We start from the raw sequence: 27,673 nt of genomic DNA, 5'->3' as shown, positions 1-27,673 counted from the left end.
GAGCGAAAAAGGAGCTGCTGTGCTGCTCCTATGTGTTTTGGTGGGAGGAAGAACCTGGTGGTGACAATAGACGGGGATGGAGACAGCCGAAAAAGAACTCATCCATCTTTGTGCTGTGTGCGATGCTCGCTGACACGAGAGATGCCCGTCTCTCCTTCGCCCAGCAGCTCTTTTTTTCTTCTTTTATTCTTGAGGCTCGTTATAGGGACGCCATCTATTTCTTTACGGGGTCCGCTGTATACATGTCCCTTCTTCTTCTTCATCTCCTACTGATTAGATTCGTCAAGAACTGCCGCATATCGTCCGTTCCTTACACAGCCCAGCGTTCAGATTGTATTTAGAGTTTGAGAGACGCGACCGGATAGTTATAGACGCAAAGAAGTTTGATACTGCCAGATAGACAGCCCAAGACCAGACCAGCAGTTTCCCCTATTTTTTATTATTTCTTGGAAGAAGAAAAAGAAGAGGAAGAAGACTTTTCTGTGATGCTTGTTTGCCTTCTTCTTTTCGTTCCCAAAAGTTTCCGGCTATCACAGATTAGATTAGGGAAACATGGTCACACAAAAGCAACAGACGTATGTGAATCTAAGGATATACATCAGAGCTATACTATTTCTTCTTCTTTAAAAAAAGAAAAGACGACCTTTTTGCTCAGCAGTGGGGAGGAGGTTGGCCGGTGAGCTGTAGTGCGTGACGTAATATGGTGCGTAGGACGGCCAAGCCAATCTGGATTGTGCCCGTCGTGATTGTGTGAGCTGTCAAGTAGCGCGGCATGTCCGTTGCCCTCTCTATGAATGATGAATCAAACGTATGTCCCACCAGGCCAGCCGAGGCCGATCCTTCAACCTATACATATCCCACCCCACTTCTTCAACGGATTGTCACCCCCGCCGGGCCGATGCCGTAAATATCAGCCAGACCCGCGCAAAGCTCTGGGATATCACATAAAAAGAGCGAGGTCGCCATAGGGGCAGTTCAGGTCATCATGTGTCCAGCAGCAGCTATACATGAACGCCATTTTCTTTTTTCTTTCCAGGGAACGTTGTACGTACATAATAAACCTGGACGTATTACGATAGCGCAACTCTCGCCCTTCAAAAGTTGCGCGAGTCTATATATGCGCGCTGTGGTCGTTCACCGGACACACGAGTCCGTTGAACCACGTCCGTCCAGCCGTATATAATGCAAATATAATTTGCCCGGTTGTAGTGCTGTAGACTCTAAACTACTACTTAAGTTACGAACGCAAGTTTCCAACCAGAGAGAGGACAATGCTCCTTGAATCAAAATGATTCTATAAAGCTATATAGCAGCTCTATATGGTGGCAGACAGCAGTCTGCTGGATCGTGTATATCTACTAGTTTGGACGACCGAGATTGAATCAATATTTGCTTGTGTTTGGAAATAAGGGCCGTCTGTTTTACCCAGTATTTTTTTTCCCGCCCGGTTGCTGGGGGTTCTCGAACGTGTGTGTGTCGGAGGTTATAATGATGGACGCATCCTCTACACACGGACTGGACAATTTTTATTCTTTTATTTTTTCTAGAACGTGACCCATCATCACGAAAACATACCTCAACTTACCGAGTTTGAAATCGCACGCGACGCGACTCGTATTGCGCCAAATACAAAAGGCGAGTCCTATTAACCTTGGCGCGCGAAGTTTGAATAAAAACCACACGCCAAAAAGCACGTAGACACAGTTATGATAAATGTTGGTGTAATTTTCAATGCCCTTCGTGATTCTGTAAAATAAAAGGAAAAAGAAAAATAACCCAAAAGAAATGAATATAATTTGTGTTTTGTTTTTTTCTCAATAAACATAAAACAAACGGCAAATAATCCGCCGACACGGACTGCTGGCAACTTTTGTGTGTTTGGTCGTTGGCATATGATTTGATCAAGTCCCATGGTTACTATCGCTATTATTATTAGACGACGACGACGACGAGCGGGAGCGAGACCACACCCACGTGAGAGCCCGTGGGTGTTGGTTTAACCCTTTGGCTCACTCTTCTCATCCATCCGGCGGAAGGTGACGTGTTTCTCCGCCGAGATAAAAACAAAATAACCGGAAGAAAAAAAAAATAAAACAAAAAAGAAGCGAAGAATCGATAAAAGCTGCACGCCCGTGTGTATAGTACACACACACATATGAGACTGTCACACAAGTAGCTGAGCGGGCACACACACGGCCGTCTTCTTTTTTCCTGGTGTGTGTGTGTGTGTTTAATAATTGGGCGCCGGGTTGTTTGGCCGTAATAATCGAAACTCAAAAGGGGCAAAAAGAAGAAGAGGCGCAGAGTCTCTTCCGTTCGTTTTCCTCTTTTTCTTCTTCCTTGTTGAAACCACAGCACGTCTTTTCTTATATTCTTATATCCCTTTGACGATGATTTCTACATTTTTCGCCTTTTTTTCTATCCTCCCACCCGCTCCGACTCCTGGATCCTGCTGAGTATGAGGTTGGACAGAAAACGACATGTCTCCGAGTCACGTAGCATTTCGTGCGTGATTGGAGGATGGTGACGCTGTTGAATCAAACAAAACCTCCACCCAGGGAAGGAAAAAAAAAACCCAAAAATAAGCGACATGCACAAAAAAGAAAATATGAAAGGAGCGAATACAAGGAGCACAGAAGATAGATCCTATCCTATATATGGATATATTCGGAGCTGCAATATTATATATGTGTATAGCAGTAGCAGTAGCTCTCCACTTTTCCGTCTTCGTCGTCGTTTGTTTCTCCCGAAGGGTTGCGATCACTGGGGCGGCAACGACCCGACCGTTACAATCCATAAGGTTAGACGTTAGAGATGTTCCCATCTCCTTTCCCCTTATATTGATTATCGAATAATTAACTTTGCCTTTCTCTCTCTCTCTCTCCGTCCGCTGCTGGATCGACACAAAATTCTAAAAAAAGAAGAGAAAAAAGGGCGACAATGAAAAAATGATGGCGGATTGAGAGTTGATATGTACTCTGGCGCCGAGTCAATTGAGATGATGGTATGTAAGCAAATTGTCGATGAATAGAGAATGACTATACATACGATCGAGTCAATTGTAATGATCTATAATATATTTTCATCGTCGTTTTTTTAAGTTTTCATTTGTTTTATAAATTTTACGAAAGAGGTGACCATTTCAATTTTTTTCGGGGGGAAGTTTGAAACAATGGCGAGGACGTTATTTTTCTGTGTGTCTTGATCGACCCTTTTTTCCACACACGTGTAAACATTCGAGTGATGCTTTTATAGGTCAACCGATAAATGGAGAAAACATTTCAAGAACGGTTTATAGAGATATCAATCAACTAATTCGATAAAAATCATGTTATATGCAATTGGGTGGGAGGGACGTGTGTGTGTGTGTATGTACAGCAGAGAAGATATATAGAATAACAGTTCACGGAATGATTTCATTGTTTGTGTTTTTCTTTATAATATTTTCTCCGGGTAATTTCCGCACTATACTGTAATTAGTAGAAAAAGTGTTTGAGGCTATTTTGTTACAAAATTGCTATGCAGGTGGATTAATTATATTAGTAGGTATTATATATCCAAGTATATAGTGTTGAACTCTATATGTAAATATATATTATGTTTTTTTTTGGTAATATAGTTAATGCGATCACTATTTTTGTTAAACGGTGAGGAGATAGTGTTTTATAGAGTGGTGGTGTGATGTAAATATATTTGTATAAAATGAATTGCGTCATAGCAATTAAAAAAGCATGTGGCACCCTATAAATCAACTGCTATTATCCTATACTGAATTCCGTAGTTTTTAAAATATTTAACTGTGTTAAAAATTGTTGTTTATAATGACTTCAAAAAAATCTTATCGTTAAATAAAATGAATTATAATTTTTTTAAATTGTTTTCTTTTTTTTTCACGGCTGGCCAGCAGTTTGTGAGGGGAAATTCAGATCGTCTCCGCTGTTGAGGAAAACACTCCAGTAGATAACGTTGAGGAGGAAGAAGCTGAGCGGGAAGCCGGTGCGGGAAATCCGATCGACGGCGATGGCTCTGGCCCGTCGCAACTGTGCGAGATTGAGCGAGTTGATCGGGCTGTTCTGGAACTGGTGCTGGCCGCTGTTGCCGTGGTGCTGCTGCTGTTGCTGAATGGCAGCTGGACAACGTCGCCCAGGAGTCGCTGGAGGACTTGACGACGTCGCCTTGGAGGAATGATGGCCATGGCCCCCATTATCCGGCGACTTGCCAACTAAATTATATTCAATCAAGTCGACGAGATTTAAGTTTTGGCTCATTATGATTAACCCCGAAAAGTCTCAAGTTACCCGAGTGGAGGGATGAGATGAGAGGGAGGCGGCCGTTCTCGTTGGATACGCCGGCCATGTTGATTCGCTTGCGCTGCTGGACGGTGCTGGTGGTGGCGGTGATGGACGGCGTGGAGGCCGGACAATCCTCTGCCGACGGCAGGATGGCATTTAACTGATGACTCAGTTGAAAACTCGTCTCCCTCAATTGCTGCCGGCAAGCTGCTGTTTATCAATCGAAATCAAATTTCAGAAAGAAAATCACAAAAAAGGAGATAAAAACCAGCGATTGAAAAAAACAAATCATAAGCAAAATGAAAAAAAGAAGGGGGAGGGGGAGGGGAAGCAATCAAATACAGGGTGGGGCGATGTGTATAAAGACATTCCCTTTGATTGAAAAATTTGATGATCCCCTTTGAGCTTTGAATCGAATCTAGTCCTTCTCGACCACTCTACCGGAATAATTAGTTTGCCTCCTTTTTCGCTCGTCGTGTCTACTATTCTTCCCTTTTATTATTTTTTCTCTTATCGAAATAATTCTTCATTATCTGGCTCCGTGTACCCAACACTACATATAGCCTGCAAATACTTCACTCGGCTATCGTGAAATTTTGATTTCGCCGCCGGATAGGACACACACGGACGAGTATTTTGCAGAAGCGATGCACACTGATGCACAATTCCTGACTTCCGCCTAGATCTACATTCGCCAGCGCGGTCTATCTTCCTAAAAGCCAAGCTGGATGGTCGACCCTTTACCCTCCGTTATCTCGGACCAACAAAAAAAGCCCGGACGGACTGCTGCTGGCCATCACGTCGATGTAATAACTTTGATATCGGTCGCCTCGCTTTCATTCTCCCCGATTATAAGCCGAGAGCAAGGAGGATGTAACGCAGTCGGCGATTAAAGTTGTTGTTGCTGTTGTTTCCCCTTTCGGATTGTGTTGTGTTTGTCTCTGGGAAACAAACAAACAAGAGAGAGAGAGAGAGAGACGAGACAAAATCAGTTGCGACACTTTCCCCACAGGAGAAACTTTCTCCCGCACCCAAACGTTTTAACTGGAAACGCGCGCCCATAAGTTTATGGAGATTTTTAACGAGCCTCTCTCTCTCCTCCAATCCCCCAAAAGAATAGTTTCTGTATCAAAGTATATATAGGCTAGACATATATATACACATACGCTATAGATTGTACTATGTTTGTGGGGCCTGTAGACAAATGTATCGCCGATGAACTTAGACGAGCAGAGATTGCGATGGCTCTCGCCGAGTGGCAAAAAGGAGAAAAATAAAATAAAAAAGCTAAAGGGGGGAAACAGCTATTTATGTTGTCGTGTGTAACTCGATCTGTGAGTGACAGACGGAGCAGAATCGTCCCGAGAGGCTGCACATGTACACGCAAGACTAACAAAAACGACTTAAATAAAAGAATTCGATTTGAGAGTGCACACGCGTTTTTCCCTTTTTTTGACTGTGTATATACACATCAAGAAAATGGAGTAGTAGTACCCATCCAATACGTATTGGAGCTTATACACACACACACACACACGAACGCAGTTGACGAAAAAAAAAATGGCGAATTGGATTTCTCTCGAACGGCAAGGAAAGATAAGAATAAAGTCCGGGAGTCTTCAAGTATCGAAATATAAGCGAATATTTCTACTACTATATAGTTATAACTAAAAAGAATGTCCTGTTGTGAAAACATTCTGGTTGATGACAGAGAAAATTACATTTTTTCCTTTTTACTTTTTTTTAAATAACGGCGCGTTGGTCGCTCATGACTCATGGGGCAGGAGCCGGGTAAAGTATTTGGCGAGAGAATGAGGGAGCGGAAATGGAACTCGTTTGAAGTTGATCGCTCTGCTAGCACAGCTAGCACTGCACAACTAGCACAACTAGCACAGCTCTAGCAGTTTCGGTTCATTAACAAGACGGTTGCAACTCTGGTGGATATGCCGAGAGGATCCAGCACGCGCCCGTCAACTTGGAGAGGGTTAAAGAGAATCCTTAATGAGATGCATCTCGCGCTTCTTATAACATGTCGAGTCTGTGTGCACAATCTCCAACTGAGTAGAGAGGAACCGCACCCACCCATCCAAAGATCGACACACAACGCGATGGGAGCTGGGTGAAACTCTGAGAACTGCAAAAGCAAAAAGAAGAAGAAGAACGTCCCCCCCAAAAAGTGAGCTCGGTACATCTGGAGAGAGAGAGAGAGAGAGAGATTGAAAGGGGCCTCCTCCCTCCCAAATGAAAATGAAATCTGCATCGTCATTAAGTTAGTAAATGTGCGATAATTTAATTTCTCGCCCACCCGTTCTTCGCCATCTATACATCGACGCCTTTTTAATTGGACAAAGTGTACACGCGGAGAAGTTGTTGAAGTGAACACGGGAAAAGGAAATTAAAAAAAAAATGGAAGGTGATGGCCGACGACGAGCAGACTCTCAAACTGCGTTTTAATGTACCTCGTTAGACAATTCATCTTGATATCTTTTTTTTTATTATTCTACTATACGGTCTCTAAATAAATAGATCTAATGAGGAGCTTTATTCTTCCCTTCCCCATTTTATAGTGGCACTCGGATAATAGCGCGCCTGGCTCTCTCCTACACTCTAGACTCTAGACCGTATTATGACAGAAAAAAACAAACAAAACATTATATATATAGACGCTGGGATCCATCTACTTATCTGTCGTCAACCACTACTCGACAAACAGGAGCGTAGGCAAAGCTCAGCCAGTTATAATGATAAGTAGAGTGCTGCTACTCCTCGTCGTCTTCTGTGCATGTGCATGTATAACTAACTAACATTCACACTCTTATCAAATCTCGTGCAGTTATATCCATCCGTTTTGGGTTAATAATGCGCGGAGCGGAGGAAGGAAAAAACAAAAGTTGTCAAACATTTGTCTTTTGGGTCGGTCGAATTTGATTACCTTGGCGAGATGAAGAAATCAGCGAATTGTTGGCTTCTTCGTCCCGTTGCTGATGATGATGCCGTTCCATGGAGGAAGATGAAGGCGACGTGGCTGGCGCCGCTGGTGACGAGTGTGGCGGACCAGCGCCGCCGCTTCCGTCATCCGGATGATGGATCTCCACTGCGTGATGCTGCAGCCGGGCGCTGCTGCCACTCGTGAACCGCGTCGCGTGCTGCGATTTGCTGTTGAAGTTGCGGCAGCCCATCGACGACGACGATGACGTCATCATGCTCTTGGAGCGCTGGATACTCGCCGACGGCGTCGTCATCGAATTCTTCAGCAAACAATGCGGCTGCACCTCCATCAACTGGGTTGGCCGCCGGAAGAGAAAGAAAACAATCAATCAATTGCTAGGATATAGAACACAACGACCCCGGCGAGCAAGATTTGCGCCTATTTCGCTTGCGGGCATCTTAGCGCTAAAAGTCTCTGAAGGAATGACACATAGTGTAAAGGATGGACGTTGTCCATTGTCAGTGGTTATGTGTTACTACACCAACAGTGGTGCGGATGGGCAATGCATCCGCCATGAATCATGATATCCGCCACCCCCAAAAGTTGACACAAAAGGATTATATCTCGTCTAACATTTCGAGCTGCTCTTGTTTCAGACTGTTGCCGAGCCTCACAGCCCACACACAACAATATCAAGGGGGGGCTGTAGTTGTAGTTTGTGCGATGGCAGAGACTAAACGACATCTCAGCCCTGAAGGCGAGATACATACCCGTACATCCCCGTTGACAAATGAAGTCTGTATAGGACATTATGTATAAGGAGAGCACAAAAATAAAAGAGAAAAAGAAGGGGAATTTTCTGGAGGATATTTCTCTCACGTACTTGTTGACTGGTGGTGGTCGGCATCCGGGTGGATCCGCCGCTCCTGTTGTTGCCGCCACCGGCTGTCGTCATAAACATGGACTTCATGCCTTTCTTGAGGGCGCTCTCCTCGCCGTCGACTATGTCGCCCATCAGAATGTTGACCAGGGCGTACTCCATCAGCGACATGAAAACGAAGACGGTGCAGCCCGACATGAACACGTCAATCGCCTAGATATATTATATGAATCCACCCGAAAGTTTTTAGAATCACATTCCGCCCAAAGAAAATAAATAAATAATAAAACAAAGAAATATTAAAAAGAGATTCAAGTTTCTGTTTTTTTTTACTTTGGGCTTTTTTCCAAGTTTGTCTTTTCAAAAGATATACAAAAAGGATACAAGTTTCCAGAGTTTATACTTCGAACATATTCAAGTTTTTCCCCCTTAAAATTCGACAGCAGAGTTCTAGTTTGCGTGTTGTTTTAAATTTAAAAGAATTAGATTTTCTCGGAAAATATATAAGCGAGAAAAGGAAGAAAGAAAAGGAGATCGAGTTCACAGTAGTTAATCCCTGCATGTTGTTGATGTTTGATTCTTTTGGTATATATACACAACCCCAGCCCTGCGCTTACCCCAACGATCGATTTCCCTCGGCTGGCATTTATACATATCATCCCCGGTCGTCTCGTCTATTTATCAAATGTCAAACGCAATGAGATGCGCACGCAACTTAAAGAAAAAAAAAGGATAAAAACTCCACAGAAAAGTTTTGTTTTTCTTGCAAAGAATTTTCTGTACGTAGAAAGAAAAAAACCAAGCAGTTGATGATCAATGTCTTCCGTTCGCTGCGCTATCCACAAGGAAAAACTACACCGTGGACAAACTACGTGAACTGTGTGTTTGGATTATATAGCCGGAGTCGCCGGCCTCGGTATAAATCCACCCAGCAGCCCGGCCCATACTACACACATACACCACACACACGTACACATAAAAGCTCATCGCGTAATACATAAATGTGTAGAAGCACTTTCTTATTCTTTTTTATTTCTGGTCGAGTAAGACTTGGGTCTATAGCACATCCCCAGATATTCCGTGACGTGGACACACCACCACCACAGCAGTATACGGTCGGTCGCGTGCTGGTTACACGCTAAAGGGATTTGCATCCATCCGGAATGCATGGAGACCAGTCTCTCTCCCTTTTTTTTTTTTTACTTTGATCGTTTTCACTGGAAATTTCTTTTGGCACGCGATGGAATGAAGTAACAATAAGAAAAAGAAAAAAGAGAAACCGCCATGAAACGATTATTCGGTTGGAAATGGTTCTTTTTTTAAGACTGGGAAATCAAACCTAGGCTATACAGCAGGACATTCTTTTTGATCCCATCAGCGGGAATTATAATTTAGTAGATCAACATTTTCCCACGTCGTTTTAAATATTTATAAACCAGGGCATAGATATGGAATCAGAGAGCAGAGACTAGATTCCTCCTCCGATATTTTGTGATGCAATATTTATATCGCGACTCATTTCCGTTTGGGTTGTGTGTCATTTCTTTCCTCATCTGGGCGTGGCCGAGAGGGGATTTGAGCTCGACCGGATATTGTGCGGATTGACTCGTCCCTTTTGACGCATCGACAATCGCGGTGCTGGTGGCATAGATCTCTCTTTCAGTCTTTTGTATGCGGTCAACTGCGGGAAATAGATCCCATATCGCATTCATTGGACTGCCATCACTGCTCAGCGCAGAGAAAAGAAAAAAAAGACAAAGTCTAAATCTATACTTTATATATAGACGAGGATTTCATATCACTACCCGACGACCTCTTCTCCATGGCGCCCCAGTCCCGCGTGCAATATCCAGGAGGAGGAGGAGGAGAGCGATTTGCGTAAATCGATATGTACTTTATAGTCGCGTATAATATACTGTCCCGAATGTATATATACACCGAGCCACTGTTTGGTTTCCATCAATATACACTCAGCGCGCACAGTTTATTCACACACAGAGTAGATAGATATTGTGCGCGCTGGATCTTTGCTTTTTCCATCGGCGTTTTTCCGTTTTCTTTTTCTTTTTTTTTTTTTTGGCCGGGATTTGATGGAGCGGACAGCAGCACACCCGCCACACGACGATGCATATCGATTTTCTTGTTTATTCTATTCCGTTCTATACACGCCCGGCCGGAATAGAAGAGAAATATATTCCTGTTGACATTGGTGGGACCCCCCTTTCCCCGTTCCAAACACAATGTGTAGAGCACAAACAGCTCAACAGGGTAGATGCAATTAAATATATAGCGCGCTCGATCCGGCAGAAAAAATATGAGGATAGCTAATAACGAGACGGACGGATGGATGGATGGATGGATGGATTACCTTGATGTAGGAGACGGGCGGCAGAGCTTTCTGCGAATTGGCGTGCTGTGTGTGCAGCGTGAGCAATGAAGTGACTCCCAGTGTGACCCTGGCAGGTACGGCTTCCGGCCGGATCCAGAACGAGATCCAGGACATGACGACGATCAGGCACGTTGGGATGTACGTGTGAAAGAGATAGTAGCCCAATCGGCGCCGGAAGGACAGGACCACCTCCAGACAAGTGAAATTTCCTTTAAAAAAAAAAAAGAAAACAGAAAAATAAAATTTCGTTTCAGAAAATGTTTCATTTCAATTTGACTCTTTGGAAAAACAACTTGCCGGTGGAATAAACCTGAAGGCAATCGCCGATGGCAGAGTTGACGAGGTCCAGCTGTGGCAATTCGATGCGGTCGTCGACGACCAACGGCGTTTTGAGTTCCCAGTTGAAAACCAAATCGTCGGTCGTGTGCGAAACTGTTCAGAGCAAAAGAATAAGAAAAAGAATGATTGAAAAATCTGAGGCTCAATAAATCACTGGCGTAGTAGATCATCAGAAAACGGCCGGACCGTTTCCCCACTTGATTCATTCACATTTCCTGTCGGTTTGACGCCCACATCTTTAAGAAACGATATCGGCCAAAACATTGGCCAGCACATCAACTGGCAACAAGAGATATATGGGCCGTCCACATCTATAAGAGATATCCAGCAGGGATCGGCCCAGCAAAGTGCATCTCTCCAATGATTAATATACTCTTCTGTCTCTGCAACTTGATCATCGATTTTTTATGATTATTTAGCCGGAATGGAAAAGAAGAAAAAATTTTTCCAGCACCACAGAGCAGCAGTTCCATATGTACGTGTGAGAGTGGAAATAAGGCCATACATAACCGATAAGCCCAGCAGCAGGAAACAGCAGTAGCGATCCGGATATCTTTTTTTTTTCCCCTTTTTTATACGCCCGGATTTTCTATTACATTTTTAGATCTATCGAAATAGGTAATGCAGCGACAACTTAAATCAAATAGATTGAAAAGAATGAGGATGGAGTATGGGCCGCCGGGGGACGACGCCCGTGTATATTATCTACACGGGCCTCTTATGATTAGATTATATTCGACGCAGACGGCGGCAGCAGCAGCAGCCACATCGAATCTATTTTAAATTGAAAACTAAATTCGATGTATTTTTCAAACATCTCACTTACGGCTTTCGATCTTCATGGCGCACTGCTGCGTATCGTGCGGGTAGAGATGGAAATTCATGGAGCACGAGAGAATCAGCGTCAACCTGCGTGCAATAATAATTAGACACCCGTCAGTATACAAAATACAACAGTCGAGTAGATACTTTGAAACAAACACGGAAAACCCTGCAAATGATTCACGAGAGAACGACTCTGCTCATTTATGTACTTCGCGAGCGGATCGTTCCATCAGTTATTTTTTTGTTCTTCCACAGTTGAGAGAGCAAAGTTTTAGTTTTAGACAGTTTGCAAAATAGCACAACATTGTCTGCAGTATTATCTCTCTGCGAGTTACGCCACACGCATTCGCCCTGATTGGTTCCGTGTCGTCGCCAAGTGCAGCCAAGTTTTTAGCGACGATGAAATGATGGACAGTCAGCACTTCTCAATATCCTTGGCGTCTTATATTATAGTTGCCAACTTGGATTGTGTTTATGTTGGGTCATGGGGAATATTATGAAGAGGGTCCAGAAGAAGTTGTTAGAGATGCACTTCTCCATCGGCCAATTTGGGATATTTTTTCCCCGTATCTCCAAGTTAAAGGGCGAGGAGCCACTCATATTCGTCCATCACATCGGGGAGATTAGAGAGAAGCTACTTAGATCGAGTCGACGCTTTTATTCTGACTAGCCAACACAAAGTCCGACGCTCAAAGAATTGATCTGATAGGCTTAATTGACACTTGGAAAGATCCTGTATGGATGATAAATGTCTGTAGAAATGCACGCCAGCAGCCCAGCGTAAATGGAAATGAGATGGAAATAGACCCGAAACGAATGTCGAAATTGAAATGATTAGTCCTCTTCATAGACGAAAACGATCAAGTCATAAACAGATCAATGCAATAGGGATTTCGTGCCGGCACGTACCTCAAACGCCGCCCCAGGCTCGTGCCGACCAAAATGATCAAGGCTAGTCGATCAGTAAATATAAGGTCAAAAAGATCAAACCATGCGCGTGTCGTCCGTTTCTATTTCCTTTTTCTTCTTTCTAAGTTCTACTAAAATAGCCTCCGGTATACATGTACCAAACAAATATATCATCTAATAGAGCGCATCATCATCGTTCTATTTGTTACAAGAATTCAATCTTTCTTTTTTATGGCGGCCGGCCGCAGCTCCGATCCGTTAGAAATGTATAGGTAAGGTATATAGTTACCGTCCTGCCGAGAGGCGCTCGACCAGCCCCGCGACGACGAGACTTTTACCGACAAATCGATCGAGCTCATTCTGATCCCTCACTTGTTTTTATACTATATCTGACGAGAAAAAAAAAGGGAAAAGGGCGCCGGCGGGAGGGAATATAGAGCTAGGCTAGGGGTCTTACTATACATTCGCGCTCGACCACCAGTCCTATAGATTACAACTTGGCAGCAGAAAAAAGACAGTAGGTATAGAAATAAAAGAGCGGGGAGATTCGAAAAATATTGGAGTGCGCCCATCTCATCGCGGGTTGATTATCAATAAAAATGGAACGGAACTCACTTGACCATGTAGAGGATGCTTTTATCTTTGTAGAGCCAAATGTAGTGGTTGGGAATGGTGACATCCTGAAAGGTGACCTTTTTGGCGTTCTTGAAAAAGGAATCGGGCCGCCACATGGAATTGAGCCAGGAGGTGGGCAGCAGCCGGTAGTCGGCTGTCAGGTTGTCCGGGAACCGCAGTCGATAATCCTGCCACGTCTGAGAGAAGAAGATGTCGGCCGCAAACGTCTAGACGACGAACATCATCACACGACGACAACATCCACAACATCCGAACGAGAGAGAGAGAGAAAAAAACAAACAAACAAAAATAAATAAAAAGTCATGAAAAATACAACGTGGCTCCTTTTTCTGATCCATTCGATCCTGATTGTTGTGTACGTGAGGCTCCACATATATCACGACTTCCTTGGCGCGACACACATCGCTGTGTCTACATTACACGCGAAGAAATTATCTCTCGCGCTGTGTGTGTATATAAAAGTCTGTGCAGCTGCGAGAAGAAGAAGAAGACGATATCCTCGTTGGCTTTGTTTTATATATTTCTAGCTACTATTTTGTTGTCGACAAACATATCCTGGCGAAGATGTTGTGTACGAGATAATGCACATCCAGCAGCAGCCCTCCCAGCTGCTGGCGGAAACATCTAGCTCCTTTTACAGACAACAAGAGCAGCAACGTGTGTACAATTCGATTTCTGTGGAGGGATGCTGGTTAGGTGCTGGCACAGAGGCGCCTCTGCAAGTTGATTTTCGTACAAGAAATGTTGCGATCGATAGAAACAATTGAATTCGCCGGAAATGATAAACAATCCGTGTTTGCCCTTTTTCTCTTTTTCTCTTTTTCTCCCACAGCAGTGACAGTTCATCAAGGAGCAGAGATACAATATATAACATGGTGTTGGGCCAGCAGCCGCAACAACACATTGTTGAGATGATTCAATCGACTATTACGCCATAGAACTTGTTCGTGTGCTAGTCCAAGTTTGTGCTGGCGGGGGGATGTTATAGTCTAAAGTTATACTCTATCTCTAGCTTTTGTTCGGCCTATCGGAAAACTTTCTATATAGTCACACACAATGGCTAATAGGAGATACATATTTGAGCACCTCCCTCCCTTAACCTTGGCTATTGGATATATTGCATCAGGCCCACTTGCGGCTTCTATTCCGTCGTCTCTCGCAATCGGACAAAAGTCAATAAAAAAAAAGTTTTATTTTATTTTTTTTCTGTTTCTGTCCAGCAGAAAATGTGTTGGTCGCTTACCATGGAGCTCTCGTCAATCGAATCCAGACTCATCACCGTTACGTGGAAGAAGACGGTCGTGGGTTTGCCTGCAATAGAAAAGAATCGAATCAATAAAATGTGTCGGACGGAACAAATTCAATAAGCGGCGGCCACACAGTTTCAGCACACATTCGTGCCCCCTCCCTCCTCGAGAAAGTTTATACATTCATGTATTATATGATCGTCACGCCAACTGAATATCAAATCGTTTTCTCCATGAACCTCCCAGCAAAACCCCACGGGAGGTGCTGGTGTAAGCCGTTGCTGGTTTTCAATCAATACGTGATGAATGTCGTCCGTCATTTATACGAATTTAATCCGCACTCGACTACCTGAAACTTCCGTGTCCGGAGGAGCTTTTTTTTTTTTCTTAAATCAAATGAAAAGATCGTCACCTTCTCTTTTGGGTGGTTCCATCTTGTCGTAGGATCGACGATCGGCCGGCAGGATGTCGCTCAGCTGGAGCGGAATGTCCGTCTGTTGGGGGTGCTGGTGGTGGTGGTGCTGCTGGTCGACTTGCTGCTGTCGGATGAGGAAAGTTTCGTCGGCCACCAGGTCGGCCGACGACGACGACGCCGTCGCGTGAGGCTGCGACGTTGATGGATTATTGTTGGATTGCTCGTAGTCGTACGTCTCCATAAGGTCTGCCACCGACGTCGGTTTCAAATCTCCCGCCAGGTAATCAACACCCACAGTTCGGCTGCTGTAGTAGCTGCTCTCACTAATTTCCGTCCACAGGGAGAGAAATAAGAAATAAGAAAAAATAAGAAACAAGAAAACAAATCAAAATTAATGGCGAAATTTCTCCCTTCGACCATTGCGCTGGCTCTGCTTTTTCTCATTAAATGCCCAGCAGCGATAGCGCGCACATATATATAGTCTGCCCAGCACGATGGCTTCCCATCCACCCATCCGCCGCTCTATAACAAAAGCAAAGAGAGAGGGGCGGATATCTATAGCACCTTATTTCCTATTCCGGTGGGCATATTTAGCTCTTTTTGTGCTTGGCGGTGCTGTAATACACAGTGCCGATCCTGCGGCTATACGGGCAACAAACAACAAGAGGAGCAAATGGGGCCAATGTAGTTTTTTTGCGGGGGCATCTGAGAGCTGGGCGAATTCACTTTGGCAAACAGCATCTCGTCTGCTGCTTCTGCTGCTGTTAATCAAGAAGTTGATGCTTTCTGCTTGGCCGCCAGTGATGTTGTTTCAGCAGCAGCAGGATTGGAAACTTTACGGGCAACGGATGATAGAGCACATTGGCGTTTACACTGAAAGCAGCGGCGTGAACCGACAGGGAAAAGACCGAAGACGATGCGGCTCCTGCGGCTAGAGGGCAATAATGAATTTTGCCGTCCTTCAGCCTTCTCTATTCCGGCCGGATGTTTTTGGGCGAAGTGGAGAAAACCTATTCGTCTTTATATATTTCCAAATGTTGTCTTCTATTACATCTGATAGCATCACCGTTTCACCGTTCTTTCGTTTCCGGCCAAACTTTTTATATTTGCGTTCAATCTTTCTTCCGCCCACCCGGCCGGAATTTTTTTCTCTTTTTTTCTTCCTTTTTATTTATTCCGGTCGGTTGTTTCCTACGTCATTGGTCGGCGGCCAGTCATTGATGCCCCTGTTAACCTGGGCCCGCACTGAGACTCTCGTAGTAGTAGCAGCAGGATCAACGAATCGGATCTAATTCCGTTCCGATATTTCTTCTTCCGTCCATTTGATAGAAGGAGAAGCCAGGCGCATCGCGTATCAAAGAGATATTGCGCATGGATAATAACCCAGGCACATATCGGCCAACCACAAAAAAGAAAGAAAAAAAAAGTATCTCGTTATCTTTTTCTCTTTTTTTCTTTTTTCCCCCTTTGACTTTGTGTGTTTGAACTGATTTCGCATGCCGGATCGAGCAGGAGCAGCAGAAGCAGCAGAGTTGCGCTTCGTTATACACAATGAGCTCGACATCATCATGGCGGATGATGATGATGTCTGCGGCGGCCAAAACCAATCAGCCAAATGTCTCCGGCATTACATCGAGGACGTGTATAATAGGACGCGGCGAATCTCGACATCGCTTCTTTGGACACAGTTTTTCTCAAACTCAATAAGAGAAAAGGAAAAAAAAAGAAAAAAGGGACCTCTCGAGCCATTGGCGGGGCCGGGCCGGCGTTTCTCTAAAGAAAAAAACCATCGAACCGACTCAATCCGCACATCGGTAACCACCACCGTATCTCTCTCTCTCTCTCTTTTGACCGTGCGTCCCCCCCTCATTCTCCTTTAAGGAGGACGGACCAACATCAAACAGTTTCTTTTTGAACTCCCAGCCGCCAGGGTTTTTCAAGAGCTCAGAGAGCTGCTCCTGCCGGGCGGTTCACAAGGATCGATCCTCCTGTGATCACGGCAGATCCTGCAAATTTGGTCCCTTGCTCAGATGCATCTCTGAGTGGGACACACACAGAATCGTGAGACTCTTTTATTCCAGTCTCTCTCTCTCTATTATAGTCTGTCTTCCGCCTCCCGCAGCTGGATCGAATCATCATCATCTCTAAATGAGTTGATTAGTAGTTGCCTGGCAATATATAAGACATCCGAAATGACTTACAGAGTTAATGGAGTGTTGTTGGGCGGTGGTTTGGCCGTCGTCGTCGCTGTTGCCGGGCTGTTGGCCAGTTGCGGTGCCGTGGCGGCCGCCGGCGTCCGGACCAGGAGCATCAGGAGGACCAGCGGGAGCAGCAGATGGCAAGAGCTGGAACTGGATGAAGACGGATGCGAAATAACGAAAGCAGAATAATCCACGGCTGACAGTCGTCCTTTCATCCTCTCTCCTCGATGGCGCAAAGTTGCTGGCCGGTTCGAGTCAACGTGTAGTGTAAGGCCGGGCGGAAGACCCACCCTGGGAGAAAAATATCGTCGGCGGGAAAAAAAAATCAAACAAACAATTGTTTGTTTCCCGTTTTATTTTTGTTTTGTCCGTCGGCCGGCGGCTAGTGGTCCAGGCGGCCGCTTGTCAACTCCCGACTGCCCAATGAATGTCCTCCTAGAGTCTTCATGCAGTTACCTGCAAAGAAAATAATGGCAAATTAACGTTGCGATTTTAGACTATTGCAGTGTCATTCGGCTTAAATGGGAAGCCAATTTTATTTTTGGGTTTGGCGGGATGATTATTGATGTGTCAGACGCGTTGGCCGAATAGTCCCTGATCCTTTATTATGTCGCACGTAGGCGTCTGACAGCGGCGGCGGCGGTAGCCCCATTTTCCCTGTGTGATTCATCAGCTGTACATTCATCAAAGAATTATTCGCACACACTCCCCCATCCCCCGTGGCATCGGTGCGCGAATAATGGGGCGCCACGCCCATTGATGGCACTGATCCTGAAACGTGACTCTACACTCAATAATGTCTCTCGCAAGGATTGATCCGTTTCTTTCTTGTATTAAATATACCCTCCACCCAATATGCCAAGGGGAAAAAAATCTAAAAGCTCAGCACAGAGCAGCAGCAGCACTAGCAGCCCCGGAACAATCAAAAACATGTTTTATGGCTGGCCCTGCTGGCCCTGGCCCTGGCCCTGCTCCGGCTTTTAAGAGCTTCATAACACAATCAGCAGTTCGTTGAGCAGGTAAATATAATTAGTAGAGAGCGCCATCAATTATCTAGAGCATATGTAACTAAGGGAGAGGATGACATGTGCACAGCTAGGCAGAAGTGTAGAGAGAGACTAGAGAGAGAAAAAGCTGACTATAAAGCCGGGGCTCCCAGCAGTTTAAATATTTGTTCGTTCTCTCTCTCTCTCTCTCTCTCTGTGCACATATCAAACAGATGAATCTCATGTGATCCCGAAGAAAATGGATCATCTTCTCTCTCTCTCTCTCTCACCATCATATAAAAGGAGAGATTGCGTCACAAGAGAGAGAGAACTTGTCGTGTATATTAAGGCATAGCAGCAGCATCAGGAGCCGCTATACAGGAGCCAGTCAAAAGCAGCTGAGACTCGTCTCTTTTGTCCCGCTGCGTTTTCAGTCATCACCGGCGAACAAGAACACGGCGAATCCACCAAGAAGAAGGAAAAAAGAAGGAAAAAAAGAGAAAAAAAAAAGTCCAAAGGATGAAGAGAGAGAGAGAAGACGAGCCCGGGCATGGATGAGGGATATAAACGTACATGAATAGGAGCTATGGAGGAGCATGCAGGAGGGAGAGAGAGAGAGCCAATTCGGGGTTGGTGGAGGACGAACCGCGATGAGGAGCATATTAGAAGAAGGAGAAGAAGAAGAAGAACGTGGGGCTCTTCTATAACGGCCCTATCGAGAACTTATCGACCGGAGAGACTGCTTGGCTCCTAGCAGGAGCTCCTTCTTCTTCTTTTTTTCCTCCCTTCCTCCTCCACCCTTGTATGTGTATTTTCTCCATGTATAGTATCGACTCATAATGCACTTGAAATAGAGACACAGCAATCTCTTCCCGTGATGGCACATACATGCAAAACTCTATAGGGAAAAAAAGAAGAAGAAAGAGGCCCAGAGAGAAGATCCTGAGCACTGCATAGGATAGGTCCCCCCCAACCCCACGATACGTCAACTCACTCAAATAAAAATTTAGACAGCACAGGACAGCAGCAGCCTTGCTGCCTTTGCTGGAGAGACTGTGCTGCGTATGGCGCACAGTTGCTGTCGGAGACATTTCCCATGTCGCTCCCAGTCTCCCAGTCCCAGCCCATGTCTATGTCTATATAATGCTGTATTAAGTAGCTAGTGTGCCACCGCCATACTGCTGCTGCTGCTGCTACCCAGGGCCACGACGACGCCAGGGACAAACTATAAAAGGACCTTTTCCCTTCTTTTGTTAGACAACGTCGCTATGAAAGTATTCAACAGACATTTTTATTTATGTGCGTCTACATCAAACAATCGGATTCGAATATAAGACAAGGAAGCGGATAGGAGGACCGGAATTCGCCGGAATCGATAAATATCTACCCGATCATTACCAACTTATATGTAGGACGATTGTGATTAGATCCATATCCTGCCTATTGTCATGATTAGTATAGACTATGTAGTTATAAACAAATGATGAGTAAGAACACTTGGACAGAGGCCTCGGGGGACGAATTGGAGAATATATAGCGCAAAAGGAAAAAGGATATCTAACTGTACATAGGCAGGATCTATGGCCAGACGCAATCATAAACGGTCGCCGAGGGTTTCCCGGCCGTTAGTTAGATACATAGTGATGCAACACGCAGTCTTCAATATTTATACAGGGGCGTCATTTAGACATTTGAGAGGGATTTGGCCAGAATAACAGACTAAATATGTGCTGGGATAGAGCAGCAGCATTCCTGTGCTCTCTCCCTGTGTGTGTGTGTGTTTGTCTATATCCTTGGAAGAAGCAAAAGTAACGATCCGTGATGTTTCCAACTTCCGCTTACGGACGTGTGTGTGTGTCTCTATAAGGAGGAGGAAGCGATTGCCTTATTTCTTTTCTCCTTTGCGTCATCCCATCCCCCACTTTTCTCTGCCGCACTGTGCACCAGTCTATGCGGTCTCAATCCACAGATACATAATACAAAAATACAAAAAAAAAACAAAAAAACCCCAGCCATCCAATATATTCCTGTCTAGTATAAGGTATAGATTACGTTACCGTGTTGTGTGCGTTCCGCCGTGGGAGGACGAAAAAGGTGGGGATCTTTTAATGTCTCTGCGTATATACCGGGAGAAAAGAGCTGAATTCGCCTCTATCGGGTCTAAAATAGGCATCGAATGATAAATTTCCAAAAGGAGAATTCTTCGATCTATATACAATGATGTGTGTGCTCTGTAGCCCCAGTTAGATGAACGTAGACGTGCTGTCAAGAGGTGCTGCTACGTTATAGAGTCCCGCTATCAAACTGTAAACGTTTCTACGTTTGTGTAGAAGATGGGAAAATTTCCCGCTTTCGTGGAATCGCATTAAATGTTGCAGGGAAATCGGAAGGGAGAATCGAAATGAAGTTGACAGTTTTTTTTTTTCTTCTTTCAAAGGGAAAAAAAAGAGAATGAGAATATCTAATATCGTCAGAATTGGGTTCGTCGTCTTTCTCTCTCTGTTTGTTCTCTTCTTCTTTTATGTATAGATAGATATTTCCCTCCTGCCGCCCGCTTTGCTATTTAAGTAGTATTGGCGATGCCGATTCGACAAACTCTTTCCGGAAGAAGAGAGAGAAAAAAAAAAGATAGAATTTCTTCAAAAGAACCATTTTCTACGTATATAGCTCTCCCATTTTTTTTTTTCATTTCATTTCTTTTGAAATCGTTCACTCCTATTTTTTTGAAAAATAACGTGCACCTTTCCTCCCCCCCCCCCGCGCGCTGTTCTTAATAATGATTGAATAACAGAACCTAATAATATAGGCAGAAATGGTCCTATTCCAATACATACAGGTCTTCTATTAATAGAAAAAAGGGACGACGAGTATAATAGGCGAATTACATCGCAAAGTGGATGGGGGATTTAAAAATAAAAAAAAAAAAAGGAAAACTACTATAAATATATCTAATTCACCGCCGCATATATAGAGAGCCTATATCTGGAGAGAAGAGGAGAGGGAGGCAAACAATCGCGGACTTGTCTTGCTGGCCGTTCCTGCAGCAGCTAGCGGGCAGTACGTCGTGTGGCAAGCGGCTGTGTACATATATTGGCTCGATAGTGTGTTATATGCCGGCCAATATACGTAGGAGCCAGCAGTCCCCTAGCTGTATGTATATATGCTGGGCTTGCCCAGTAATCGGGAGGCAAGATGACTACATGTCGGGTGAAGACCAGTGGTCAATACGCCCGTCTTTTCTCTTTTTTCTCTTATACACACACAGAGAGAGAGAGAACACAGAGTCACGATCAAAAATTTTCTTCCGAGTTTATATCCTTTTTTCTTATTTCCGTATAGACACGGAAATGGAGGAGGCAAAAATCGAACGGGAGCAAAGGAAAAAGGGGAAAAAGACGAGAGACCCAATCAAACGATGTATAGGCTAATAACGTTGAACATGGAGCATGAAACTCTGTGCCAGATTGGCTTGACTCGGCCGTCTACCCTACCCCCCTTTTTGTCTCTTTTCGCTTTGGCAATTCTATTGACCCAAAAAGAAAACACGACGACGACGAGAGAAATGAAGAGGCGGACGACGGGGCTACTGATGATGGACTCACCCAAATGGATATCGGAATATGACGTGCACAGCAGCGGGAAAACGAGGATTTCTTTTCTGTTTTTTTTTTTTTATTCTATTCCAATTTTAATAATTGGAATCCTTTTTATGATGTTCTTCCTTTGGACAAATTGGAAATCAAATTTCCCTTTTTTTTAATTATTTTTCGGTTCTGTTGGTGCGGGTTGTTATTTCTTCTTTGCGGCGACAAACAAGAACAATTGTCTACTTCTTCTTCCGACTGGCCGGCCAAGAAGAAGTCGACCGGACGTCAGCAGGCGACATGAAGAAAAATGGATGGATGTTGATGATGGCTGGCGGCTGGCCGTGGACTTTTTTGTTACCTTTGGGCACTTGGGCGGAGAGCCGGAGACTCGCGCACTCTGATTTCTATTGGTTATTTTTTTTCCTCAATCAACACGGAATTCTCAGATAATCATCGGTGAGCCTTTCTACTGTCGAACTGCAAACGGACACACAAAAGCGACACTTTGGTGGAGAGGGGTTAGGGAGAAGGGAAAACCCCAAAAAATTCAAAAACCACAAAACATCCACGGCCGGAAGAGTTCAACAACCGACCGTGAGTGCCAAATGAACTGGCGGCACAGCACTTGCAAAACTGAAGCAAACGAAATTTGTTTGATGTTTTCCAACCGAAATTGTGGCGCAAAAGTTGTTTTTGTCGATGTTAGTCGTGGCTAACGCCGCGAATGTTGTTCACAGTCGAGCGATGACCAAAAGACTAAAGTCGGATCCCCATCCAACAGCTTCTTTTGATGGGTGAGGAGCGGCGGCGCAACAAACAGGAGCTGCTGCTGCAACAGACTCCTATAGCTCCGCTCCTATGGCTCCTATTTCCAATAACAACCAGACACGGGCAGAGCGAGCGTATAGTCACGAGTCCAACACCGGGGCGGCCGAAGCTCGATGCAACGACTTCTCTCTCTGGCAGTCGACAGTATACACTCTGAAATGATATCTCACTGGCTCCTAGAGCTCCTGACGCCCTGTCTATAGGCGATAGGCGAGCCCCCAAAAAGAGGTGGGAGGAGCCATTTGAGATTGTGTATGTAGTACAGTACTAGCTGAGCTGGTAGATGTGTGTGTGCTGTTAGAGAGACCTGCTGTGCGGACTATTGCGCACGTCCGAGAGCTGGTGAGCGCATCGCGTGATTCTCTTTCCTCCCGCACAGCTCACGCCGGCCACTTTCGTCGTTCAAGTTCCAGCGGTGGATAAAAAATAGGGAAACTCTGGTCATTCCGTATGAAAACTGATTTCCCCTTTTTTTACTTTTACTTTTTCTACCCTTGCCAAAAGAAGAAGATTTTTCCTTTCTTGTTCTACACACACTCGATCCCGTCGGCTGGTTATTTATGGAATGATGTCATCCATTTATCATATCCCGTGCGCCCTTGCTACATATCCTGCAACGACACATAAGGGACGCTCCTGTGACGAGGGCGCCTCTGCTATGTAGCTAACATTCTCACACGCGCTGGATCAGTTTTATTTTTTTATTTATTTTTTTTTTTTTTTGTGACGGTGTGCGTCTACTGGGATCGCTTGCAATAAATATAAAGGCAAAATGGGCCTGGCGCTGTTTGTTTCACTCTGATTGCGTCGTTATGTAGACACACCTATCCAGGGAATCTAATGAAATTTTCAATTGTCAAAAAAATGGCGCTGTTCTTTTACATTTCAGAAAATACGTTCGCCCATGAGCCAGCAAAGGTGGAATTCCGGGATATACATTTTGAAATTCCCGCTCTCTGCAGACGTCATTACTCTGGATATAGTGTCCGAGTATAGTGCGGACGGACGTGAACTATTACACGGAAAGAAGAGAGAGACTTTATATGGTCCACAGGTCTCAACGGTCATCCGTCTCTTTTTAATAGCCGTTATTTTCAAAAAAGAAAAGAAAAAAAAAGAAAGGAAAACGTGCGCCACGCAGTTCATGCAGTCCGGAGAACAACATAAAAGGATCGAGAGAGAGAGAGAGTCGAAACGATTCCCGAATCCAATATCCATTAGAAAAAATACGAAAAATATTTATACCGACTCCGTGCTGCCAACCTGGGAAAGAAAATGGACGACTTTTTTTTTTTTTTTATTGCCAGCAGCGCAGTCTCTTGCGTGATTCGGGATCGTCATGTTTTATCCCTTCGGCTCCTGATTTCTTTTTTCTTTCTTTCCTTCTATGCGGCGTTCAATATCATAAAAACGTTGCAGATAAATCCTACTAAAAAAAGGGAACAGTAGTACGGCAATTATAAAATGGGGACTATTACGGCCTGCACCATTCTTCTTCTTCCAGCAGAGCGATAAATAAATCCTTTTGATCTCCTGGAAAGGATATCGAGATTTCGACTCACCGGCGGCAACTTTATACACAGCAGCAGCGCGATTTATATTTGCTAATAGAATGTGAATATGGATTCCGGTCGTGTAAACACGTACGTACTCCATATCCAGTCTCACCTTTGATATATGGGCCGGAATCGGAGAGCCGGACAGGGAAAAAAAAAAGGAACGACCTGCTGCACATATAGTCCACAACATCCATTTTCCCAGCAATGGCCAAAAAAGAATAAAAAAAGGGGGGAAAACATTTTCCGGCCCGAATAATGTATGCCGGCCTGATGGAGAGGGATCGTGATGCGCTTCTCCATCAAGTAATTGACGGGTGCACTCACTCGCACCAATTGATGGACGCTCTCCTGGCTGGCTGGATGGATGGCTGGCTGGCCCGTGTGTGTGTCTTGTGAAGTTGCTCCTATACCGTGTGACTTGGACAGTTTACATCGACGGATGGATGGATCGACTAGCTAGAGATATACTCGGCTCCTCCCTCTGCGTGTAAGACCATTACAATAATTCACGCTGGACAGCAGCTACCGATGTTGGCCGTCCAACAACGGCCAGTGACGCCTGGTTAGACGATCACGATTTCACGTTGGCTCGATCTGCCTAATCTCATCAGATGACAAAAGACTGGCCACTTGCAAAGGCATTTGTCACGCCAGCTATGACCTTTTCGTTATTACGTAAGCGGCCCAGTCCAGTAACATCAGAGTTCTGACATCCAAATGAAATTCACAACGTTCCTTGTTGTAATACAAATGGACAGTTTTTTCAATAAAGAAAAAGAAAAAGGAGAATTTTAATATTAAAAAAAGAAAAAAGGAAAAACATTTCCGAGGGTGTTCCATCGCGAACAATTCGCTCCCATCGGGCAGTTTTTCTTTTCTAAAACGACAGCGTATCAAATTCGGACCATAAGTCATTTCCAACGTGCACATTTCACTCTCATCTAATCATTCGCTCGTGCTGACGTAGGAGCGTGATGCATTGTCCCTGACATCTGCGACTACATATTCGTCCAATCGATTTCCATTGACACTTTCGACTGGGTGAGTTCCATCTATTCTAATACGAGCACTGACACACACACACACACACGAGAATATTTGATAATATTCGTAAAAAGTTTGATCGTTTCGCCAATCGTCAGCAGCACTTGACAACAGGCCTTGAATGTACGAGGGTAAGAGGAGGTGGCGGCAGGTCAAAAAATTGTCTTGATGCACTTTGCTTGAAGTGTTTCAATAAAAATATTTTCAAATGTGATGGTTTACCCACAGAAAAAGTTGTGGGGTACAAAAAAAAAACAAGCCTGATCTGCAGTCGTTCGAAAAAATGAGATTTCAAGTGAACCATTACTGAGAAAAAACTAAAACGGAGAGAGAAAACAGTTGTAGTCAACCGCCTAGCTCCGGAGTAAACATCCTCCGTGACTACGATTTACAATCAACGCCAGCACCCAAAATTGCCAAAAAGGAAGAATAGAGATCAATTTTGTCCTACCTTTATGCCTGGGAAAGACCGCCAGGCATCTACAGTTGCTCCATCCATCCGCAAGAGTTGAATTTCACCAGACGGGATAGGATAAAAAGGGTGTCCTCGTGAATACACCCATATTCACATGGGCGTACACGAGGACATTTAAAGAAGGGAAAAAAGATAGATTGACATTGGTAGATTTTCCAATGCAGTGGGATGGCTTTTTATCTAAATAAAATAATAAAATGGGTTACGAAAAAAAAATTGTCAGCAACAACAAGTCAGGAAAATTTGAAAATGAAACACTGAGAAAACCCTAATTGTTGATAAGTGAGAGAATGAAAGATTTAAACGTAATAAATTGCATTGATGCAGGTAATGCAGCATTAAAATGTATAGTAGGTCACAGCTCACAGGTCAATAAAAGTAGAGGAATCCAAATCATTACCCTTAGAAGCGATGATTCTGAGATTGTTGGTGATGACAGTGTCAATTACTGGCACAGGAAAAACTGTTACATCTTGTGGTTATGATGGCTGGCTCTGGACTCAAATCTGCAAAAAGAACAAACGAAAAAGGGCAAAATTTTACATGATAAAAACTAGCCAGGAACTAACATTTAACTAATTTGGAACAGTTTTAACTCTTCAATAGCTCCCACAATCATTCTATTTGTGTTCTTTGTATTGTTTACCCGCTAAACAGCATGGAGTATGACGTTTATCAAAAACAAATAAATCTATGACAATATAAATCAGAAATCTTGAACTTTGTCTCTGATTAGTTCGAAATTCTAAACTAAACCATGGTCTATAAACTTTTAGACCATGACTATTAGTAATATTAAACCAGCAGGAGGTTACTCCTCCCTCACCCTGACTAAACGAAAAACGAAAGCACTAAGCAGACGACACTAGTCTAATTTTATTCTAATGAGCAGCATGCTTACGAAAATAAGATATCGATTGAAATGATAAAAAATCAAAATGAAAATACATCATTAAAAAAAACAACTGCATATTCCTTACAATGAAAAATATATTCTTGATTTCCCCATATCATACACAAAAGTCAATCAGATTTGGCGTATTACATATAAAAGAAATGTCTCTTATAGGCCTATATTTCAAATGAATTAATACATGTACTCCCACGCAAGAATAGATATTATATTTTAATTTGCCGTCTCCGTCATGTCTTTGTAGTATTTCGGCTGTACACAATCCCAGATAGCGAATTGCTGATTGGTTCTTATTCTCTCTCTTTCTCTGTGCAGCAGTACATCGATACAAAGGAAGAAATTACATCCGGCTGCTATTTATATAGACAAACACGGCAGCACCGTCATCGGTCGCCGTAGACATCTATTCAAAGAGAAACCGCTACTAGCTAGCAGCACCGGAAATATCAAAGAGGAAAAAGAAAAAAATCCCTTTTGTGACGTTTGTAAGAAGAGTAATAGTTTGGCGGTCGGATAGCGACGCCGAGGTGATTGAAACGAGGTGTAACACGACGCCCGTTGTTGCAACATCAAACAAACTCCGCACACGAGCATCAGTGCATCATAGAATCTATACAGCCACTTGTTTCCAATATATATCTAGCCAATCAAAACTACAGTATATAGAGCCTCTCTCTATGCATAGTATTACAAAAGCCTTTGGCGCTATACAAACGCACACACACATTGTATGGGTAGAAATGAGGCGTGCTTATCTATATATACGGCCGTTCTTGGTTTAATCCGCCGGAAAGAAAAAGTCTATAAATACATAGATACAGTTGTTAGATAACACCAGCGCGTTGAATTGACGGAGCTATAGCAGTATATAATATTCTTCGGCGTGATTTATATATCCCGCGCCATCATTGCTGGAACGGGGGATGGAGAAGAAGATGTTATAACTCTTCTTTGGATCTTGTTTTTCATGGCTCGATAAATATAGAAAGAGCGGCTATTGAAGTGTGTAGGTGATTGCCATCGGCCGCCTGCTGCTGCTAGGGCGTCGCGGCTGTCAAAATGGCGCGGAATATCAAACGAGTTCAAACGAAACTACGGAGCCCGCGCTCCCTTTTTCTTTTTTATTGGCCCAGGATAGTTATATATGTACGTATACCCGCGCTAGTAATCTAGCTGCATGCTGCTTCTGTGTGTATAAAGACAATCGAAATTAGTTGGC

General features: G+C 44.0%; 1 protein-coding gene across 4 annotated transcripts; it reads right to left on the bottom strand.

The window, feature by feature from the left end:
- Positions 1 to 3,750: 3,750 nt before the first annotated feature.
- Positions 3,751 to 26,350, bottom strand: LOC124335853 (gamma-aminobutyric acid receptor subunit alpha-4-like). 4 transcript variants are annotated; one of them, XM_046789344.1, is made up of 13 exons: positions 25,942 to 26,350; positions 25,518 to 25,721; positions 17,063 to 17,518; positions 14,859 to 15,184; positions 14,443 to 14,510; positions 13,179 to 13,405; positions 11,656 to 11,738; positions 10,788 to 10,922; positions 10,470 to 10,699; positions 8,105 to 8,314; positions 7,225 to 7,573; positions 4,299 to 4,502; positions 3,751 to 4,222 (listed from the first exon to the last, which is right to left on the bottom strand). In XM_046789344.1, exons 3-13 carry the CDS (start codon positions 17,275 to 17,277, stop codon positions 3,891 to 3,893), a joined length of 2,379 nt encoding a protein of 792 aa, XP_046645300.1. In that variant the 5' UTR covers positions 17,278 to 17,518; positions 25,518 to 25,721; positions 25,942 to 26,350; the 3' UTR covers positions 3,751 to 3,890. The 4 variants fall into 4 exon arrangements, with proteins under 4 accessions (XP_046645300.1, XP_046645303.1, XP_046645301.1 ...); XM_046789347.1 differs by having other exon boundaries at positions 4,299 to 4,499; XM_046789345.1 differs by lacking the exons at positions 25,518 to 25,721; positions 25,942 to 26,350 and adding an exon at positions 21,651 to 22,577.
- Between the last annotated feature and the right edge of the window lie 1,323 nt (positions 26,351 to 27,673).

The sequence above is a fragment of the Daphnia pulicaria genome, chromosome 4 (genome assembly GCF_021234035.1).
Source record: "Daphnia pulicaria isolate SC F1-1A chromosome 4, SC_F0-13Bv2, whole genome shotgun sequence".
NCBI lineage: Eukaryota > Metazoa > Arthropoda > Branchiopoda > Diplostraca > Daphniidae > Daphnia > Daphnia pulicaria.
This window is presented reverse-complemented; position numbering and strand designations above follow the sequence as displayed.

Coding starts and splice junctions, on each gene's coding strand:
- LOC124335853 (XM_046789344.1), bottom strand. CDS start 17,277: ATGAAAGGACGACTGTCAGCCGTGGATTATTCTGCTTTCGTTATTTCG. Junction 10,923..11,655: donor CGCCATGAAGATCGAAAGCC/GTAAGTGAGATG, acceptor TGCTCTGAACAG/TTTCGCACACGACCGACGAT. Junction 4,223..4,298: donor CATCTCATCCCTCCACTCGG/GTAACTTGAGAC, acceptor AATATAATTTAG/TTGGCAAGTCGCCGGATAAT.